The 22,107-nt window shown below is 47.7% G+C and overlaps 1 protein-coding gene across 1 annotated transcript in view; it reads left to right on the top strand.

The window, feature by feature from the left end:
- The window catches only part of NECAB2 (N-terminal EF-hand calcium binding protein 2), a 50,776-nt gene that overhangs the window by 6,402 nt on the left and 22,267 nt on the right, over window positions 1–22,107 (top strand). Inside the window, exons 3-4 of the mRNA XM_062586847.1 lie at window positions 12,829–12,854; window positions 16,370–16,467. Of these exons, the coding sequence (XP_062442831.1) occupies window positions 12,829–12,854; window positions 16,370–16,467 (124 nt within the window). The remainder of the gene's footprint in view (window positions 1–12,828; window positions 12,855–16,369; window positions 16,468–22,107) is intronic.

Raw genomic sequence — 22,107 nt, 5'->3', positions numbered from 1 at the left:
TTCCCGTCATGTGCCCAGGAGCCCCAGTCCCCGCCCTGATGGCCTCGCTGGGAAGACTACAGTCATTACTCACCACTTGTGAGGAAAAAGGGGCTTTGCATCACCTTGTAAAGATGAGAAAGTGGAGTGCCTGTCAGTCCTTGGAAAGGAGAGGGAAGTCAGATGTGGCTGTTGACCAAACTAATTTACTCCTAGCAAGGGATTTTAAAAATTCCTTTTGTATCTCATCCATTTTTCATAGCTGCAGAGGACAAACCTTTGGGGAGAGATCTGCTCACTGGAGCAAGACTTCCCAGATGAGCTGTACATGTCCATTCGAAAGGAGCCAAGAACACGGCATTAGCATTCTACTGCACTGTCATTTATTATCTCTCAGCTAGGCTTATAGCTATTATTTTAATTACTTTATTTTTCCCCCTCTTTCTAAGTGAGCTCATCTCTCCAGTGGCAGATACTAGAAAAGATTGGAGCTTGCATGTAGTATAATTAAAAGAATCTCTTCTCCAAAGCTCTTAACAGTTCCCACTGACTGTCGCTTTTGCTGGAGGATTGTCACAAATGGAGAACTACAAACAACGGGGCTTTTCAGCATGTAAAAATTCACCAGTCTGCAATCTTCTGCTCTTCATGGAAGTTACGTAGTGCTATATTCTAGGGAGAGCAACGAGATGGGATGTATGGGAAAATATGTTGGAAAATGTCGGAAGGGGCAGTGAGGGAGCTGCGGCACGATGCTGGTGAAGTTCTCTGCCCGCACTGATCGGTCCTGCTGAGGAAGGGAGCATGTTAGCCCAGGCAGCGTGCTGTGCCTGCACAGCTGTATTACTTCCAGCGTTGGAATTAGCTTGAGCATTTTGATATATCTGAAATGTCAGTGGAGAGGAGATGGGAGCTCCAGGTTATCCATTTTATGCTCTGACTACAAGGCTCCTCAAAATGTTTTTGTGGCTGAAATGAAGAGGGTGGTAAAGAGGGAAAGAAAGACTTTTAGGGAGGAAGAGAGACGGTTGTTGCTTGTACACAAGACCAGAGAACCTGCAGGACACGTGGCTCCCAAAGGCAGAGGCTGAGGTGCAGTTGATGCCAGGTGCCCTGGAACAGATGAGCCAAGCGGTCTGCTAGCTGTGATTTACCCTCTCTGGGTGATGGTACTGGGTCGCAGTGCTCCTCTGCCTTGTGAGCAGGTGCTGTGGGTATGGGCCGCCTGAGCCAGGCCCCTGCCCTCTGTGAAAATCCAGAGAGTTGTTTGCGTTGTCCCATTTGCCTGTATTTTGCATTGTGTGTGGTTTTGTGCTGGCCAGGTGAGCTCACCCTCCCTCCTCAGCACCTTCAGTTCCTGAGAGGGTGGGCAGCAGAGGCAGCGTGAGCGTTTTTGGCACTTTCAGCTAATTAGACGCTCCCAACCTGGAGATGTTTCTGCTGAGTTCAGCGCGGTAGTTCGGTGTGATGTTTCCCCGCTTGTCGATTTGCAGCACATTGTTGTGAAAAACAGCAGCTTTTTCTCTTGCTTTTGCCTGGAGATGCCATTCAGTTCAAGGTCAATGGGAGAGGCCTGGGAGGCTGGTGGGGAGGGCTGTGTCGTTCCCTGCTGTAATTACAAGACCTCTGTTCCTAGCAGCGGAATCGATAATGGAAAGCGCTAGCGGGTCATCAAGTCCCAGAGCACAGAAAAGGCTTGATTGCTTCAGATTGCTTTCATTGTGCCCGCACCTCAGCGCTGCCACGCTTCCCCAGCTCCCCAGCGAGGCAGCGGGAACGCAGCACAGCGCGACTTCGGCTGCCCGGCAGCGACCTGTTGTCTGCGCAAAAAGGGCGACGATGCTGGAGACAGTCGTGGTGACCATTTGGGAGCTTTTGCTAGCTGGAGGGTCCTCTGGCTCTGTAAGATCCATCCTGCCCTTCCTGGCGAGGGTAGAAGTATGGCCTGACCACGAGCTCCTGGCAGTGTAGGGGGAAACTGTCCTTAAATGCGAGGGGGATGGGGTGGGCTACGCTGGCTCTCCCTGAGCATAACCAGATTTGGCACCTCCAAAAGGTTGTTCCCAGGTGATGCCTTGCACCTAGCTGAGTTGCATGACTCCATGGTCCAAAGGTTAAGAGGCCCACGGCATTTTCTGCTCAGCTGAAGGACAGCAGAATACGGCGTAGCAAGTTCGTGTTCAAAATAGTTTTTGGGGTCGCGGCTGGGTATTCTGCGCCTGCAGATGCTCGGGTTTGGTACTTGGTGCTCTGCCTTGTCGGAAAGCATCTCGAATAGCGGCCATCCTGAAAGGGCAGGAAAAAACAGTGTGGGAGGAGAGAAATGAAAGAAGAGACAAGAAGTAGCTCTTTGGAGAAGATGACAAACTGAGCCAAACGCTCACGAGCTAAGGCTACAAAGAGCTAAGAGGGCCTGTTGGGGTGTTTTCAGCACCCAGTTACTCCAAATATTAGGAGTGCAACTGTGAACAAGGCCTCAGAGTAGAGGGAATGTTAGAAGGGCCTAAACTGATACTTCTAGACATAATGGCAGCTGCCTATGGCCCTCGGTTTTCCAGAGCATGAAACTAGTGTTGGGGACAATAGATACCGGTGGGCCAGAGTCTGTTCTTCCAGGTAGATGGTGAACTTGGAGGTTCACTCGTTGCTGCATATAAGGGGAGTCTGGGAGAAGAGACCACTCCCTTCCAGAGACCTGTGGCTGGTAAATCCCTCTTTTACTGGAAAGAACCATTTCTTGTTGTGCAAAGATGGGTCTCTGTGCACATGTGCACTCCAGCCTTTCATCGTCCCCGAGGCATCTGGCAGAGAAACTCGCTTGTGCCTGTGTTCAGTGCCCAAAAATCACTCTGCAAACACCTGGCTGGAGGAATCGGCGCTAGTCTGCATTACTTAATCAGCCAGAGGAGAGCCAGAAGTAAGATCTTGATGCCTCATTTTGCACCTGCTGCACCCTGAGGTGACATAGCTCTCTTGAAATTCTTTCTCTCCCTGTGGGTGGATCACAATGAAGTTCATCTGTAGGTTTTTTCCCTCGTTTTTACTAATCAGGTTTCTCCAAGCTTTCTGTAGAAGAGGAATAACTCCTTCCCCCTGTCTTCAGTCTAGCTTTTCAAAATTACAAATACAGAGTTGGTAAATTGCTACCTTCCACAGCTTGTTGACATTATCTGCTTTAGCACATATATTATACCTGGTCCCACAATGAAGTATTTAAATGGTTAGAAAATGGAGCTGTTAGAGGGAGCGGTGTGCTGCCTAGGAAACTGAAGCAATTTGAGATCCTGTTCAGCCTTGAGTTGTCATGGCTGGGACAACTATTCCTTAGGGGTCTTTCTGTAAGAGTTTCTTATTTAAGGTTGATTGAAGCAGAGCAAACGAGGAGGGACAAGCCTCTACTTCACTCACTGTTAATTGTGTGAGAGAAGCTGTTAAGATCGTGTTAGCACTAATAAGGGATATGAGCAAGAACAAGCTTCCTAGTGCTAGTGCAGTTGCTACTGGCCAGTTGTGGTTCGTTGTTTCTGCTGAAGGAATGCGTGTGTGTCGTGACCTGCATGGAGACCCCTCCAGTGAGGCCATTGAGATGTTTCTCCTTCTTGCTCCCAGGGCCATTGGCTCAGTCTCCAGGACGTCAGAATGGCAGGTGTCACTTCATCAGCACATGAGCGTTAGGTGGCCAGGCTCCCTCTGGCATGGGGGACTGTAGAATAAGGCCTCCACACTCAGGGAACACGGTAGCTCTTCACCGAAGAATGTTTCCTTGGCTTTGCCTCATCTCTGACCTCCTCCAGTTTCCCTTGCTTATCTCAGCCAGTCAGCTAGGAAAACTCCACCCAGGCCCTCTGTGGAAAAGCTGTTTCCTATCCTCTGTGAACACGGAGCATTTTCAGGGCTCTCAGATACGGTTCATTGCCTGCGTGCATGAATTTTGTTTCTTAGTTTGCTTGACTATGTTGAGATCCAACAATTGAGATTGTTTTTTGTTAGACCCTGTGCAAACATGTAAGACTTGGTGCTTGCCGCAAAGAAGCTTAATGGCCTACAGTGATGAGTAGCAGACAAAAAATGGGAGGAGATGCTGTCAACAGGAGGTGCTGGTGGAGTTGAGAGTCCAGGCTGATGTTGTCTGACAAGAGGAGCCAAAGGAAGCAGGGTCAGTAGGAGCCCGGCAGCTCTCTGCTCAGTGGTACCCCAAGCTCTGAAGACTCCTCTTTTGGTCTTGTGTATGAGAAATACAGTGTTCCGGTGGGGCCAGAGAGAAGGGCAAAGAAGCAGAAAATCTGCTCCTGAACATTAAGCAGAGAACAGCTTCCAAACAAGCTTAATGTGTGCAAGTTAAAGGTAGGATTTATGCTTCAGCTGGTAACTCAGCTGCTGGTGTTTTTCACCAGTCTTCTTATGTCAGTCCTCTCAAATTGGAACAGAAAGTACTTCCACTTCTTGGGCAAGGAACAAAAATGATTATGAATGTTTTTTTTCCTTCTCCCCCCACTAATTTTGCCTATTTGCACTGGAAACTTGATTCAGTGTAATGCCAGTTTAGTCTAGGAACTGAAGCCCTTTCTGCAGAGATGGATGTGCCATTGAAGGCAACTCAATTTCAGAATACTGAATGGTCTCAATTAGCTCTCTGGGAAGCAAGCTAACGATCATGTAATCAGCTGAGATTTTGATTAACCGATTTAAGAGACAGTTCTAGTCTCTTCTAAAAGGGACAAAATGATTGCATAAAAATTATATGTCTAGGTCTCATTATTTGGCTCTCAAGAGTACGGGCACTTGGTGGATTTTGTTCTTTCTGCTTATATTGAAGATGTTTTTGAAATCCTGGCTTCTTCTTCTTAATGACTGCATGCCACTTACACTGTGCTATGCTGTGCTTTTCTTTCCTTCTTCCACTTCTTTCCTTCTGCAGCAGAACAGCTCCCACATCACCAGCCAGGTCATGGTTTCTCTTCATTTGAATGCAATGTAATTCTTTTGGAGCAGAGAAAGCTGCTGGTTTTCACTGTTTGACACACCTGCCGCGGCGCTGAGGCTGTGCCTTTGCACTGCCGTGCGCCCCGAGTGCCCGCCGTGAAGCCGAGGACAGAGTTTGCAAGAGAGGGGAAGGTGGACAGCTTGGCAAACGAATCTCAGCCTCCTTTTAGGAAAAAAAAAGGCACTAAAAAGGATCACTCTCTGGGAAGCTCATGGGTCTGGAAACGCTGCACAGAAACTTGTAAATCTCGTAAGTTGGACAAAACCATTTGAGAACATTTTTCTATTCCCAGGCGTTTCCCAGGCAGCCTTTCTTCTGCGTCCCTGGAGGGAGCCGCGGGAGGAAGGTGAGCCTCGAACCGCAGGCTCGCGTTTGCTGCAGAGCGCACGGAACGGGGAGAGTTTATCTGTGCGACAAAAATCTGAGAAGTATCACGCGAGAGGGTTTTCCAGTTGAAACTTGGACCCAGCTTGTTGTTTTTTGTATTGTTCAGGGCTGTTCTGGGAATGGAAACAGGTCTAGCTCCTCACTGCTGCCTCATGGGCTATACTGTCTGTCTTAAAAAGCTGAAATAAGGGAAGATTTTTTTTTGGTTAGGTCATTTTTTATTAGCAGGAGAAGGGAAAACAAAGATTCTGGTAAAATGCAAGCAACAAGAGCCCAGGAATTTCTTGCTTTACTTTCTTCCTCTGCTTTTAGTTTCCTGACAGTCGTGTCTCATACATCCCAGTCTAGCATTTTTGCTCTTTTGGTTCCTTCCTGTCCTACATACAACTTCAGTGGGATCAAGATAAATGCAAGATGTAAAAGGAGGAGGAAGCTGATTTAATTTTAATTCATGCTCTCAGTGCCTTAACATTTGCTTTCGGCAATTAGCACATCCTTCAGCTGAGCTCAGAACAATTAGTTTTTCTAGCCTCTTGTTGTGCAGTCCAAGATTAAAGAGTGGTCAAAGCTATATTGCAGCACAGGCAGCAAAAATAAGAGCTCTGTGAGAGAGAGGGAAAGACAGAAATTGGAGAAGTCTGTCTTAATTTATCCCCTCAAAAGGGGGAGCAGTATCTATTACAGTAGATAACCCAGTAATAAGGCTGACATTACGGAATAGTCCAAATCCATCACAAACAGCTGGTATTAGAAAGCGTATCTCAAGGCTGATCAACTTTAACAGTGTGACAGCAGAACTGATGCGTTGCTAACCGAGATGCAATTGCTCGTACTTAGGTTTTGTGAGATGCATTCGAAACCTGAAGGGCTCAGTTTACAAGCGGGCCGTGATGCAGGACGGAGGCTGAAGTTACTGGCTCTGCGTAGGACCGGGGTGCCAGAATTAAATAGTCAAGTTTCTCGATGGAACATTAGAAAAATATCAAAAAAAAAAAAAATCTGCCAAATTTGAAGATGTGCCTTTACTTTTCCTCCCCCGCCTTTTCTGTTAATTTTCCTGTGAAAAGGCTCCCTTAGGAGTGTTTTTGAAGCAGCGATGTTAAAGCGAATAGATGAGGCTCATCTGAGACTCAGAAAGGCAATTCACGTGGGTGAGCTGGTGCCAGGACTAATGTTGGCAGCGACTCGCGATGAACATTTTGCAAACAGTTTCCTGGCTGAATTGGCTGAATTCCCTTTGATGTGCGGGGAATAAATCCCCCTGGGATGTCCCCGTTCCCGTGCACGGAAAGGAGACGGGACAGCGCTTATGTCCTGCTGCCGGCTTGCCCGGGCTGGTCCTTGTGCCGGTGCTTGCCGGAGCAGCATCTCGGGCGCAGATCATACACGCCGTCTGCTGTGTCCTCAGCACGTCTCCTGGCCCTCAAAAATGTCACCTTAGAAGTGCGGTGAATCTTGGCGTAGAAAAATACAACCTGATTTCTCAGATCTGGGAAGGATAACCTCCTGGCAACGTGTGATCCTGTCCCAAGCTCTGGTCACAATCTTTGCAGAATCTGGGGCCAAGTCTACTGAAAGATGTGTTTCCTACAGCAGCCAAAAATAAATAAATTTTTAAAACGTGACTTAATCAATTTGAAAGTGCTCTCTAGCCTACCAGCCAAGTTACTTGTAGACTCTAATTAAACCTGCCTTATATTTTCTTTGATGTCTTTGTGGGCAGAGTGATACTTTCAAGATCGAGTCATCCATCCCCAAAAAACGTTGAGGATTTAAATGCAATTTATGAGGGATTTGGCACATACCAAGCCTTGAAAATGTCTCATACTGTACTAACTGTCTGTTTTATTTAAGGAAATGGCCGTACTTGGAAACCAACTGTTGGATTAAACATAGTAAATCAGCGTGCTGTGAGAACCTACCTTCTTGGGATTTCGGTTGCGTTGTAAACTGCTTCTGTGCTGTCTTCTTCTTGCTCAGAGGTCTCAAAAGCTTTGCAAGAGATTTTCTCGCGTGGGCGCATGGTCGGAGGTTCTGGTCACCCTTGACAAAGCAGCGACAGAAGTTAATGTCTGTGCCCGGGCGGTGGCAGTGGGTGAGTGGGGGCCTGCAGAGCCGGAGCAGGAGGTTTCGACCTTGGGCTTCTCCTGCCCTCTGCAGAGTTTCACGGTTCGCATTCGTGGTTGGCCCGTTCCAGGAAAATGCAACGTTGCGCTCTATTTCTGACATTACGAAGGGGCAGGACGGTCTAGCACCAGCTGACGGACTGAAATGCCATATTGCAGTTGCTGACGAATGAGCAAACAAATTCCTGGCTCTCCGCAGGTGCCCGCTTATTGGCCCTGCTTTTTTTATTTTTTTTTTTTTTATATAGTGACATTTATTTCATTTTTTACCTAATGAGAGCTTAGATCCTGTTTCCTAACAGGTGTTTGCAGGGCTCGGAGATGCTGCTCCGCGCGGTTAATAGCCTCTTTGCTTCACGGCTCTGTGGATTATTACCGGCACGAGGGAAACGGGATTGCGTTGCAGGTCATCGTCGGTAGAAGACGTCTTCCCCCTTCCCGCCTGCACTTACTGCTCCCACCGAGTGCTCTGGCAACAGCTTTCACGCGCCGCGCCGCGCCGCGCCGCGGGCCCCTTAGACCTGTTGCTCCCCAACCGGTGGCGTTCGTCTGCCGTCAGGAGTAATCGACCGCGGTGGGCGCTCGGCGGCACCCGTGCCGGGCAGGAGCCGCGCCGGCGCGCGGGCGCGGAGCGGAGCCGGGCGGAAACTCCTCGGCCGGGTTGTCGCGCGCTCGCCGCTCGCTCTGCCGGTCGGCTGCGCTGGATCGGCCGCAGGGCCGGCACGGCAGCGCCTGCCTCTCCGAGTCGCTGCCGCTGAGGTGCCGCGCGACGTGCGTTGTGGGTTTGTTTTGTACGGGAAGCAGGGACATTTGGCAGGAGGTCAAGACCATCCTTTAAAGCAAGGGACAGGTGGTTGCCGGCCCCCCGGCTGCCAGCTTTCCACGGTTGAATAAATTAAGGCCAAAACCGACATACGTTATGAGCACTCGTCTGCCTGCGTCGTTTAAAGCTGCAGGTGGCTGAACGCGGTTCTCGTTTCTGGAAAGCCTTGGCACGTTGTTTCAGCCGTTTCTCTGCTGTGGCCGACACGCTCCAAACTCATCGGCGTCAGGACGTTCCAGTTTGGAGAGCCGCAGCGGCCGCTCGGTGCAAGCCGGGCGGTGAGGCAGCCGCGCCGGCGCTGCGGGGCGCCGGCGCGTGGCCGAGGGGCCGCGGCGCTGCGGGCTCGCGGGACAGGCGGGACGGGGCTCGCGCGGGCAGACTCCCCGCCAGGAGCAATTCACGTGGCAGCTGGCAGGAAGGTGCTAGCAGTCGCTTCAGGTGGTATTTTTTGCATCACGTAGCGATGTGCTGCTCAGTAAGAGCAAGATCTGGCAAAACTGTTAAAATAACGCACTGGAAAAGCAGCTCTGTGACTCAGAAAGAAGTGAAGAGGCAAAGCAGCAACTGTCTTCCAAAAGCACCTTGGTTTTCTCTGTGTCTCTCTTCTTTTCTAGAATCTTTTAATTTTCGTAGACAAACTCGGCAGAGGGGATGGTTGGAGCGGTCTCTCATAGTCCCTGTCTGTGTTTGGAGCTGCTCTGCACAAAGCAGTGGTGAAACTCCAGCTGGCTTTTGAATCAGACCAGGATTTGGGGCATTATCCCTGTATCAATGTCAGAAAAAGGAAGCTAAAGGAAATAACTATACAATTTTTAATGTATTGTGAAATCAACTTACATTAGGCTTTTTTTTTTCGTGTGTGATGTGCAGCAGAAAACTGTGCAACAGATTTCTGAAATCTCAGTCGACACGATGCCACATCCCAGGGTTCTGGCATATGCCTTTCATTTTAGAGTCACAAAATGCAACAGGAGGAGCTCCAGGGTGGATTTTTCTGAATCCTTGGGACAAAAGAGTTGAGCAGGCGGCAAAAAATTTTGTCGTTGAGCAACTGGATACCTAGATTGGTGGCAGCTAGCTGGTGTGCCTAGGTATCTCTCTGCCTTGTCATAAATATTGCTGCTTTCGCTGTATAATTCAGTGTGATCCTGTGAGGAGCCCAATAAATAGATATGGAGGTGATGGTGAAGTGGTATCTACTAATGCCTCTTAGCAATAGTTGTATTCTTTTTACTATATTGAGTTCTTAGCAGAGACCAAAGGCATTTTGAGTATCCCAACCTGATTTATAGCAGTTTCAAGCATCTGTGTCACATGGACGTATTCATAGCTTGGACTAAGACTGTCAGTAAGACAGGGTTCAGGAAGAGAAGATTTGAAGAAGGTTTCTGCTTTGATTATGGAAGGCTTTCAAGACTAAGCTGTCATCAGAAGTGTAGGGCTTACTGGGATAATGCAGTGTAGTACAAGTGACTGTTGGCTAGAGTTAATATTAGGGTGGGCTGGAAAGAAGGTAAGGGAGAACTTTGAGCACACCTGCATTTTGAAAGCCTTCAGAGAAAACCCTTAAGGCCTAGCACTCCAAGTCATGTGACTGAAGATGACTCACTGTAGTTATGGGTCCCTTGACCATGTTCACAGTTAGGGCTGGGGTAGGGAAGAGCAGATCTGAAAAAGGGGGCTTATACTTAAATTATGCTGCACTTGCAAGCTTTGTGTGAGGATTTGCATCAGCAGGGATGTACAACTTGTATTTGCTTTTTGGGTAGTAAGCAACACGCAGTGAGCTAAAGCTGCTTACTGGGATGGGCCAGGGTTAGGGACTGGAGAGGTACAGGAAAGAAGCTTTGGTTACATCTGCATCTTGAAAGATTTTGGAAGTTCTTTTTTACCTCGTGCTGTAAGAGTGGGGCTGTTTAAAGTAAGCGCGTGGGCAAATGAGATACTTTAACAGGTATCAGGAAAGATTTGGCAGGGTCCTCTGGAAGAGTAAAATGATGAGCTTGGAAAGCTCCTCAGCTATTTAGAATTAAAGGTATTTAGTTCTTGGCTGGTATCCAGTATTTAGTATTTCTATTGCTCTGCCTGGAAGAATTTCTGCCTCCCATGGGTTTCTACAAGTGTGTTTCTTTGAGTTTGGAAACTAATGATCAAGGGTGACCATCTGTGACCTCTTAGGAAGCATCTGGATGTACATTTTCCACGTCTGAGTTGTACTGATAACTCAGCGCTGCTGCTGCTGGGACTTGAAAGCATATCATCAGATATAATAATGCTTTTCAGCTACATATGTTGTTTTGTGGTCTGTCCTAAATGAAAATCAGTTCTGCAGGTGGCTAAAACGAGAGGATAATTTGTTTCCATGCTCATTTGAAGCCTCATAGCAAACCCAAAGCTGCAAATTGAAGATGGAAATAAAAGCGGGATGTGATTTCAGAAAGCCTCCATTTTCTGTGACGGGGAAGTAACTGAGCAGTGCGGCTGCTGATGCAAAGCTTTCATCTGCTCAAGCAAAAAAAGTTATTATCTTCCGCTGAAGATGATCAGGTGTTGACTGGTGTTTGAGCAGCCTATGCAGCCAGCTATTTGAGTGAGAAATATGCTGTGAAGATGAGACTTTGATGTATTTGCAACTTTCGAGTTCCCATTATGTTTCTGATTATGTTTCCCCTTTGGAGATCCTGGGACATCACTCCCTTGATGGTGCTGAAACCGAAGAAGGGAATTTCACACTCCTCTCCTCCACGTTATTTTTTCCGCCTTAAGATAACTTCCCCATTCCTCTTTATAATTGAAGAGAAGCCTGGAGAAATGCATTAACAAAAGCAAGTCAGAGTCCTTGCCTTTGAGAGACAGGGTGATATCGGAAAAGAGAGGAAAAGATTGTGTAGAGCTAGGGACGGGGGTTTCTGCTCCAGTTTCCCCCGTCAGACACAGCTCCACTCCTTGATCTGGAATAAGGGCATGGACTTCACCCATAGACATGGCTGAGCATTTAGTTGCTGACAAATATGGGAAGGACAAGAAGAAGAAGTTTATTAGGGCTCTGAACTGATGGAAAAGCAGCAGAAACTGTACAGGGACAAACTCTTATAAATGCCCAGACACTGGAAAATCTTCAGGCAAGGACCCAGCTAGGCAAGGAGACAACTTCCCAGGGATCCTCATCAGCTCTGGCGCTCGCCAAACTGCTTGCTCTTGTTTTAAACTTTATTCGGAGACATCTCTTTCTCTCTGGCATGCACAGGAGGCACGGTAATTACTCTGCGCAGCCTCCTCCTCTTCCTGGTCGTGTGGCAGTAATTATTTTCTGGGAAAATTCATTTAATTAGGCCCACTGAGGAGATGGTCTTGCAGCACTGTCGTTGCTCTTTAAACTCCCACGTGCGAGGGTTGAGCATCACCCTTTGAGGACTTTGCTTTTCCTTTGAAAATAGTTGGGTGTAAACCAGCAGGGAGAACTATTTCCTTATTGCTAATACATTTATCTGGTCACAAATTATCACATGTATTTAAGCGGTGGTGGGTGGTGAGCAATAAACATTCCTTTTTGTCGCCAAATGAGTTTATGGATTACGTGGGGTTTTTTTTATTATTATTTTATTTTTTAGAGGAGGGTCAAGGTTGAAATCTGAGCTTTCATGTTCGTGTTTGGCTCTGATTTCTGTCAGAGAAATTAGGTCCCAAGTGGGAAATGGAGACTACCCCCAAATTGGGTCATGGCTGGAAAGGAGCAAGTCTTGAAGCGTGCACAACCCTGCTTGTTCTGCACCTTGTCGCAGCTTCACCAGTGGGAAAAGATAGAAGAAAAGCCCTGAAACTAAAATCCACTTAGATTTTCTTGATTTTCTACTTTGATCAAAGGAAGAACCTTGTTTTAGAAAGGAGCCAGAGCTGAAAGTTCTCGTTTTTTTTTTTTCTTTTTTTTTCCTCCTGTAAAAATGAGAACATAGCTTGTGATTTTTCTTTTTAATTTGTTGGGGCTTTTACAAAAGGGCTGAATATTTGGCAGCCAAAAAAGAAAAAGCCATAGGGAACACACAAAAAAAGATCCCCCCTCCCCCAGTAGCTTGTAGCCGCAAAGCTGTGAACGCTTGAGTTTTAGGTGTCTTTGGGGACGTGGTTTCGTAACGCAGACGTACCGAGACGCGCTCGCGCCGTTTCGGGCAGGGGGAGCCCTGGGCAGGAAGGGTGCTGAGCCTGCGCTGGGCGCTGAGCCTCCCGGGCGCAAATCCTGCAAACGCGAGGGAGAAAACCCGCGCCCACCGGACGGGGCACCGATTTGCAAGCCCCCCGGTAGCGCGCTGGCCCTGGCTGGTCGCTGTCGGCGTGCCCACGGCGGAGACGTTGGTCCCCCCCGCCGGTGGCAGGACCTTCGGTGGGTGGAGGTGCCGGCGCCGAGCCCCTTCCCGGCTCGGCCCTGGGAAAACCTGGATGCATCCCGCGCCCGCCCTGTATGCTAAAATCTTCTCTCTCTCTCTTTTTCCCCCCTCCGCTTCCTCCTGCTCCTCGCTCTCCCGCTCCTGCAGCAACGTGGACACGAAGGAGCTGTGCGGTGAGTACAGACCTCGTCCTCCTCCTCCTCCCCCCCGCGCTGGAGCGGGCGCTCGGGGTCGCCTCTGTCTCGCGAGGGTGCGGGGAAGCTGCAAAGAAGCGAAGTTAACTGCAGCCTCCAAGGGGCAGCCGGCTCCTCAGGCCGCGCTGCGGGCCCGGCGGTCCGCAGCCCTCCCCCTCGCGCCTGCCCTCCGGCTCCGCGGGGCGCCGGGCGGGCTGCGACGGGAAAGGGCTCGCGGCACATCCACGGGGTCCCGGCCGCCGCCGCCGCCGCCGTGGGCTTTAACCTCCGGCGGCGTCAGGCGTGCAAGCTGCGCCCTGCGGCTCGAGAAACCGGTACCCCTCCGTAGCACCGGTGTTCGCCCTCAGGCAAAGCCGCCTGCTTGGCAGCAGGCTGGCTGAAACACGCGGCATCTCCGGTGCACCTCGCACAGCTCAGAGGAACTAAAGACAACCTGTAGCAACGCTTTGGCCCGCGGCGGCGGCAGGAAGGGGTTATTTCCTGCAGGGGTTTCTCGGGGGCTTTGTCTGGATTCGCGGCAACGCGTGCCTGGGGCTTTGCTGCCCACCCGGGAACGTTATTCTACGGACGCGCTGGTGTCAGGAGCCGCTTGCCAGGTGCTCAGCTTTCCTGGGGGAGAAGAGGAGCTGCGTTGCCCTGCCAAGGCTTGGCCATCGCCTCTCCTCACCTCCTCTGAGAGGGCTTAGAGGAACATCTAAAGCAACTTATGCAGGTCCCCAGCATTTACCTTCATCGCTTCACCACTGATGACGGTGCTCGAAGGTCCAGGTGGGAATAGGTGGGACAGCAGGAGATCCAGGCGCTGGCAGCTGTTCTCTGCAGCACGGAGCTCGCTGCGGGCACGAAGCGGAAGGAGGACTCTGCTCTTCAACGCTGCTCTTGAATAGCGAGAAAGTTGCGTGGGGTTTCCTGACCCCTCGCGTAGCCAGACGGCTCTCAGTGGCTGTGCTGGCACAAACCGCCGGGAAGAAGTCCCCGTCTTGGCTTAGCTGCCGCCAGCTCCTTATTTATTTGGCAGCACTTTAAGCCTCTCATTCTTCAGTTTATGCTGATGCGGTTACAGCTACCTGCAAAAGTTTGTCTACTTTAATTTAAGAATATAGATTGCTTTCAGACTCTGGCTGTTTGTGTTTGTGTTGTTCACAGTTAGTTATTGGAACAGAAGATCCCAAAGGGGAAAAGCCTGAGCCCCAGGTAACAGAGAGGAGTTGAAGTGGGGTTTCAGTTCCAGCAGGCACTTGAACACGTATTTGCAAGCCTGACAGTGGAAGAATAACATCATTTTTTTCATAAATCCCTAAGCCACCAAAGCGAGATAAGACTGAGTTACCAGGAGAGTGGGTTGATAAACCCACCAGCTCATTCTGCAAAACGCAAGGGGTGGTCGGCTTGCTGAGTACCTACCGTTGCCAGCAATGTGGATCTTAAAATGGATTCCTTGGACTCTGCGGCTTAGGAGAGAAGTTTAGTATGAATTAATCATTATCAAGTAGCATCCTGCCAAGTTCTGCTTTTCTGTCCAACAGTCACTACTAGAAAGAAGCGTTTCTGGATTGTAAAGATAGCCGTTTGTGGGCTCATAGCAGCAGGCATCCTGTTTAATTGTTTGGGAAATAGTATTGGTGTATTAAAATGGGAGAGGATGACATGCAAGACTGCTTGGCCCTGGCTCACCCTGCGGAAGGATGAGAAACCGTGTCGGAGCCGGGGCTTCCTCCAAAGGCGCATTTCCAGCATTTTTTGCCCATCTCCTGGACATCAATCCCATTGATCTTGACCACGAGCTGCAAGCAGAACCATCTAGAGTAGAAAGTACCAATCTCTGACATTCACAGTGGTAAATAAGGTTAAAACCATAGAGCTGCGTAGCTACGAGAAGTAGCGGGAGTCAGTGCTGTTCTCCTCCCAAGCGCCCGCTCTCCATGTGCTCCAAGACTGTTGGTCCTCGTCAAGAGCCGTGCTCTGCCAGGAGAAGCTCATTTCTCCTGAGATGTGTGGGCCCTAGCTTTTTATTTTAGGACTTGGAAAAATAGATTTCCTTTACTTTTCAAAACTGTTCAGTGGTTTGGTTTTCTTTCCCACGTAAAGTAATAATAATAACAGCAAAAGCGAACATGCTGCCCGAAGAATAAGCTGTTTGGCTTGCAGCGGAGCAGCAAGCAGCTGCTGTCAATCACGTTGTGACATTCCAGTTTCTGCCAAAATCTTCTTCCTCTTTGATATGTTCTAAGGCTGTAAATAGATATAGGCACCTCTAATTAAGGCAAGAGAACGTAATTAGTGTCTAATTGTCTCCTGGAATTTATTTCTCGTTGAATTCTGTAGCTTCATCACCTCAAAATGAATCTTCACTTTTTTAATATTAAAGAAAAGCACCAGTAGCTTTTAAGGAACTGCTTTTAACCATAGTTTGTGTCAGTCACTTAGCTTAGCTTTGTGCCTACACTGCAAACTTAGCACGTATGTTGATGCCAAACTTAACTTCTCACTATTTTCTTTGTAAACATCTAATTTCAGGACTCCGTAGCTCCTGCACAAAACCATGCCAGGGCTAAAATGTGTCCTAGAGCAAGCAGTTGCATGCGAGCAATGTTTTGCATCAAAGTAGAATAGCTGGGATTACTTGGCATGAATCATCCCCTCTAGTAGGAAGCATGTGGGTGGCACAGCAAAAACCAAGGGCAGGAGGAGAGCTGGAGAGACACCAGGCCACATCGCCCTAAGCCATGCCAGTACAGATCCCTAGTTTCTTCAGTACGGGATCCACTAGGGAAGAAACACATTTCCAGAACATGAATGTCTATGTTTATATCTGTATCTATGTATTTCAGGAACCATTTTGTGTTTGTCAGGTTCTAGATTTCTTTGTGTCATGTTGTGATCCTCAGCATTTTGCAGCCACTACCTTTCATCTTGTGTTGTCATTCTCACCTCACAGGATAGTGGAGAAACCTCAGACTCCTTTTGTGGGAAGGATACATGCTTTTGGGCACCGTTCGCAGCTCTGATCTCTGCCTTTTGAGGAGCGTATTTTGCTCTCTAAAGTCTGTGCAATTCGTGATTCTATGCTGAGGTTCAAACGTGATGGGAATGCAGGGAGAGAGACAAGACCGGAATCTTAGCTCATATAAATTGGTGTGAGTCTGGTTGATATACTGATGGTTTGAGTGTCAGCAATAGGAGAGAAAGAGCTCAGATATGGTCAAATGCAGAAGGGGGCATGGAAGTAAAGTGCCTATTAAGCTGTTTCCAGCGGAAAGTGCTGTGCCTTCTGTCTCTTTTTCACAGTGGTCACCAATTTCACAGCAGTTGCCTCCTTTCTCGCTTCCTGAGGCCAAGTTGTGATTTCAGCTCAGGTTATGGAGGATAAAAATGTAATTGAAATCACCTTCCGAACTTTTTCCTTCCACCAAAATAGAGTTTGCTGTGTTGCATAGCTCTGAAACATTCAGCTCCATAAACGCTGCCTGTCATGTTCCTCTTGGTTTCCCCAGACTATTTTGCCGATCATATGGGAGACTATGAAGACGTCTTGGCCTCACTGGAGACACTGAACCTCTCCATCCTGAAGGCGATGGACTATACCAAACGGGTGAGTCCTCCTTGCTTGCGCAGCCTTGTGCTCCATGGCCACAGACGGGGGGAGGAGCAGCCTTTTCTGTATGAAGGTGTGTATGAGATGATGAGCTTGGCGAGAAGGGTGAGCTTTGGAGAACATCTCGCGAGCATACCTGTCGCTGCGAAGGCGCGTGAATTTTCTGGAAGGCGGCAGCTTGCCCAATAGCACCTCAGCGGTGTGATTCTCCTTGGTGGCTGCGAGCTGGGGTGTTTAAGTTTCTACTGGTGGATTTGTGCCTTCTGCTCCACTCAAGCACATCGTGTTACTGTGGGCCACTTAGGTAGTGCACAAACTGCATGCTTGATTCGAAAGGTTACATGCAATACCACAGCACTGATGCAAACGTGGTATTGGCAAAGCAAATAAATCAGGTCTTCCTCTTATTTAGCACAGTTGTCTCTTCTTGCCCTTGCTTCTGTATGTAAGTGGATCACTGGAGTACCATGAAGCCAGTGGATGTTTCGTTAACAGCAGATCAATTTTGAAAATCTTAGGCCAGCTTGTGAAATCAAGGTGCAAATTGCATGTGAAGTAGATGGTGGCATAGGGGTTTCGGGGTGTTTGTTGTCACGTGCCATGGGCTGCGGTCTGTGTTGCTGGAGTAGTGAAATGCTGCAGGTGTCCTGAGTCGGTGAGAGATGTAGATCGCTCGGGTGGGATTCTGAACACAAATTCTTGTTAGCTTCACTGGAAGTGCTTTTGGTAACGTTGTCTTTTAAAGTTGCCATTAAATACAGCTTCTGGGTTAGAAGTCATGTTGAGTTCCAGAAATATGGTCATTAAAGTTTGCAGCTGCTGTATTTAGAAAATAGAGGGTTATGCGTTTGAAATACTGGGGCAGGGGGATAGGGACTATTTGTACACGCAAGCACCATAAGAGACACAAAACGATGTATTTTATACATGCAGTGGGCCCCCAGCTTCTTCATAAACAAGCCACCATGCAACTGAATGAAACTGCTAATAACGGAGTGTTAAAAAGTGGCACTGATCCAAAAGCATACTGAAATTTAATTACAAATATCTGGAGTATCTGAGCTAATCTACCAGATAAGCATCCCCACTGAGCAGTGAATGCTTTATTTGATATCTTACCAGGAGGAGAAAAGTATTTATAGAGCTAGAGTTCCTTTTAAACCATTTTCTTGTTCTTTCCGTGTCATCTAATGAAGTAGTTGGACGTTACCAATCATATTAATTATCTCAGAAATACATTAATTCTTCTCCTACTGCCACCTTCAACCATATTTGCATCATGCATTTGTGCCACTATGAGAGAAAAGTAGTCTTCGCTTACACTGATGAGCAGTAATCTGGTATACAAAAAATTGGGCAAAGTAAGGAGGTTTTGCTTTTTGTGAGCATCTCTAAGCACTCCTAACTCAATTGCAATCCTCCTCTGAGCAATCCAAATTGAAATCTTCCTTCCCTTTATCTTTGAAAGTAAAGGAAAACTCAAATTACTTCACATTAAAGATGTGGTAATGATAAGTTTTAGGAGTTAGAATGGGAAACAGCAGATTTTTTTCTCTCATCTCTTGTTACTAAGTTAAGATTCTGATTTTCTACGTTTATTAAAAACTATTCTTTTTATAATATTGGTGAGGAGAGCAGCATGATGGAAAGCAAACATACATATTTGTCGTGTTATTGTTTTGCGATGCTGAACTGAAGGCATAAATCTTTGTTCAAGCCTTCATCTTGAACATCTTGAAATGTTTGTGAACTTTTTTAAGACTTTAAGAGGCCAAGAAAAACCCAGTAAAAGTTTAAGAGTTTTTCTTTTTTCTGGTTAGGTGCTAACTCTGTGCATGCCTCATACGTATTTACTACTAGGAAATTTTCTGGCAGTCAGATTTGCAAACTACGTATCTTAAGTACGTGTTAATGTGCTAACATAAATCTCAGTAACTCACTTGAACTATCTGTTCATAGTCCTACTACCGTTGCTTTGAATGCGAGTTTGATATAGACGACTCTTTCCTCCTGGCATTTTGCAAGATGAGGATGGTTTATTCCCTGTTTATAAATCAGGAATCAGAGCAAACAGCGATTAATTTGCATAGGAAATCTATAGCAGAACCAGGATGTTTATTCATGATCCCAATCTACCTTAATGATAAGATCTTTCCCTTTCCGTGAAGATAACCAGTAATTTGCAGTAGGATTCATCTGCCTTGATTGAAATGTCTAAGGTTAGCTGTGTAGATCTGAGCTAGTCACCCTTGTCATCCTCTTGTAGTTCAGCGGAGAGAAGTAGGAAGATCCAGAGCATCGTTCATTCGGGCTGTGACCTGCTTTAGGATGAAATGAATCACTCCTTGGAGGCGTTTTCCTTCGGTGACTCTAAAGGACCGCAGGACTATTACAGTCAAACGTAGACATCTTAGACATCTTGCTTCTGAACGCCTGAAGGCAGGTGAGGCGAGTCCTGTCCCAGCGTCTCCTCATTACACCTATTTAATCAAACGCTGTGAAATGTTTCTCCTCACCATGTGGCAGACTTTTGGCAAGCAAGCAAACGTAGCAAGAGTTCTTCACAGAAAGGATGTGGCAAATAAGTATTTCATGAAAAACATCGGCTCTCTGTCATAATTTGTGAACAAACTGGTACAAACCTTGTCAATGAATTATTCAAAAATAGTCTCTTTGTTCAAGTAAAAAAAAGTTGAGCAAGGAAAAAAAAACATGGAAAATAAGCTGTTCTGGGTGGCAGAGAAACTCATCTTGAGTGATTAGATGTGACAGATTTCCAGACAGCGTCAGAAGCTTTTCTGGAATGCAAACCATTAATACATTTAAATTTTTGAGACTTGAGAGTTTTTATGATGTGTTTTCTCTAAAAAAAAAAAAAAAAAAAAAAAAAAGTGTATTTTCTTATGAGACCTTCCAGTTTTAGTGCCGGAATTGCCAAAATGGAGGGTCAGAAGAAGGCTTCTCACCATGGAATTCATAAAATGGTATGGCTGAGGTCCACTCACCAGTTTCCAGTCGACATGTTTTCCCATTCCTCTCTTCCGCTCCCTATGCAGGTCATTCATGGCACTGGGGAGAGCCATACGGTCCAGCTCCTTTCCTTTTGGAGAATCTCTAAGCAAGGTACCCAAAGCATTATGATCTGCTAGTGGTTTAATAATCCTAGATCTTGCTTTAGCAACAGAGGCTTACATGTCTAGAGCTGCTTGCCTATGGAATATTCAAGACCAAAATTCTGCTGATTTTTGGAGCACGGATCAGGCTTTTGCAAACCACTGTGTTTGCACCTCATGGCTCTGGCCATCAGTTGAAGTGCTTGGTTTCAGAAAGCGATCGTGCAAATCTAGAAGTCCTTAGAAACTTTTCCCTTCTCCTTCCCCTATTCGTTAGGGAACCACTACCGATCGTCAAATAGACCAAAACCCCATTCCTGATGAAAACGTGGGCCCTAGGAGTGGTTTTGTCTGCATGGGTTTCCTAGCTCCTTCCTCTTTCTCTCCCAAGAAAATTCCCCTGGTGAAAAGGCCCAGAGGTAAATTTTTGTGGTTTTGGTAGTTTAGTTAGAAGGGAATTTAATTACGTTGGAATACTCTGAAGGCAGATTTTACTCCGAACAAGGTTTTCAAATTGAGTCTGCATCTGTCTGTTCACTTGTTACCCATTGATTGCATGTCCAGAACAGGTATGAGTCCTGCCATAAAATTAGTAGTATGAGGAAGGAGCTGCAGAGACGATGGATTGGCTCATTTAGGACAAAATCGCTTCCCTTGCTCCAGCTAATCATGTCTTCTTCCCAACAGATATTTCACTCGCTTGAATTACTGTTTAATATTCTCTTGTGCTACTCTACAGAAGCACTCTTATCCAAGACTGTTGCGCTCGTGAGCCCCTCTCTGCACAGGAAATGAGACCTCGCACGGGAGACCTTCAGGGACTCTTTCGGGGCAACCTGGGGTGCCAGGGAATGAACCTTTATTGTGAATAGAGCAGGAAGAGGGCTAGGTGAAATGGTTGTTTCCACCGTGTCACAGATTAAGGCTAGGATTGAGAAGGTTACCGTGGACCAGCTGCCATGTGGTAGCCTGCAGAGGTGTCTCAGGCCCCAGACAGATGGTCGCGACTCTACTCTGGAAGCCCCTGGTGAGTCACGGTCCCTTGAAAGCTGGCTGCTCACACCCCACTGCCTTGTCTCCTTTGTAAGGCAAAGAAACTGTACAAAGGTACAGATGGGAGTTGCATTTTAAAGGAACAGATGGCATCAAAGTGTTCCCTTGACTTTCCCTGATTTCCTTTGACTTTCATCCGTACCTAATTTCACTGTTCCGGGTAAGCGTCACTGCATTTATTTCACTGCTACGGGGAAAGGTGCTCACTGCGGTGTACGGAGCGGCAAGCTGAGCTGCAATAAAGGAAGACGCTGGCAGCGAGACGGTACGAGTGTCAGCGTCTTCGTATCCTCATAGACCTGATTCCTTAGTGAGCTGAGGGAAAGCATTGGACTTTCTCCTTCAGCTGAGTTACGCGGCTCACTGGGGCTCACGTGGCGGTGCGTGTGTCCCCTCTGCAGGAGGGTGCAGTCTCAGGTGTTACGTATTACTCTTCCTTCAAGTCGGCAGAGCCGGTTCCCAAGGCATTTGCATCCCTTGCCTCACTTTGCAATATTAAGTGGTAGTAAGCTACAGTAATAATTATATTATAAACTAATATATAAGTTGTGCACCTCTCAGATAGAACTGCTAGGGGATGCGGGCGCTTTGCGCATGCGGCTGATGTTCTGCAGCATCCCCTGTCCGGGGCTGGAGGTAAGGCTGGGGAGGAGCCACCAGCTGAGGTGCTCTCCTTGGGGAGAAGTGCTACCTCCTGCACGTCCGGAGCGGGTTGCTGCCGTGCAGAGCTACGTCGCTCCGTCTCCAGTGCGTGTAATGCTGTAACCAAGGAGTCCTTGCTGACGTCAGCAGTTTTAGGAGACACATAAATGCAAATACATTTTCAGAAACGCTGAATCAGGAAAAAGACTAGCAGCACTAGCAGGTTTTGGTAGGAGCTGTGTGTGTTTTTGTATCCGTCACTACCCAAGCGTGTTGCCTTTTCTCTGCAGTTTTTCAGCTCTGGAGAAAAAAACGCTGCTGCTTTCCTTAGGCGAATAAAACGTAGAGTTCAGTCAACACGTAGGCTCCTGAGGGCCAACCCTGCCAAGCGCTTGGGGCTGCGCGAAGACACGCAGGGCTGCGACTCGCAGGGAGGGCTGCGGGCAGTGAGCCCCCCGGACCAGCCCCCGAATCAGCGGTTGCTCTTCGAACGTGATTTTGGCGGGGACACGGCGTCCGGAAGGGACTCTGCTTGAGGAGAAGCTTTACAGACGCCCCGGAGGCAGGAAGGCAATTCTGCAAGTTGTCACTCCACGATGAAAAAGTAGACAGCTTTTCTTGCAGTAGCAACAACTAATGAGCCATATGTTGTCATGAGGGTGTTCATAGCCTGGTTTTACAGACATATACAGAAACTCAGGGGAAACGAGGGATTCGTGCTGGGCACAAGCTCATCAGTCAAGTCTCAGCTGCTCTAATATGGGCCCTGAGGTCCAGGAAAGCAGTGGACATTTTTGAGACAGAGACACTCTCTGTCCTCCCTTGGTAA

The sequence above is a fragment of the Rhea pennata genome, chromosome 13 (genome assembly GCF_028389875.1).
Source record: "Rhea pennata isolate bPtePen1 chromosome 13, bPtePen1.pri, whole genome shotgun sequence".
NCBI classification, from domain to species: domain Eukaryota; kingdom Metazoa; phylum Chordata; class Aves; order Rheiformes; family Rheidae; genus Rhea; species Rhea pennata.
Note: the sequence above shows the minus strand (reverse complement) of the source record. Positions and strands in the feature narration are given on the sequence as shown.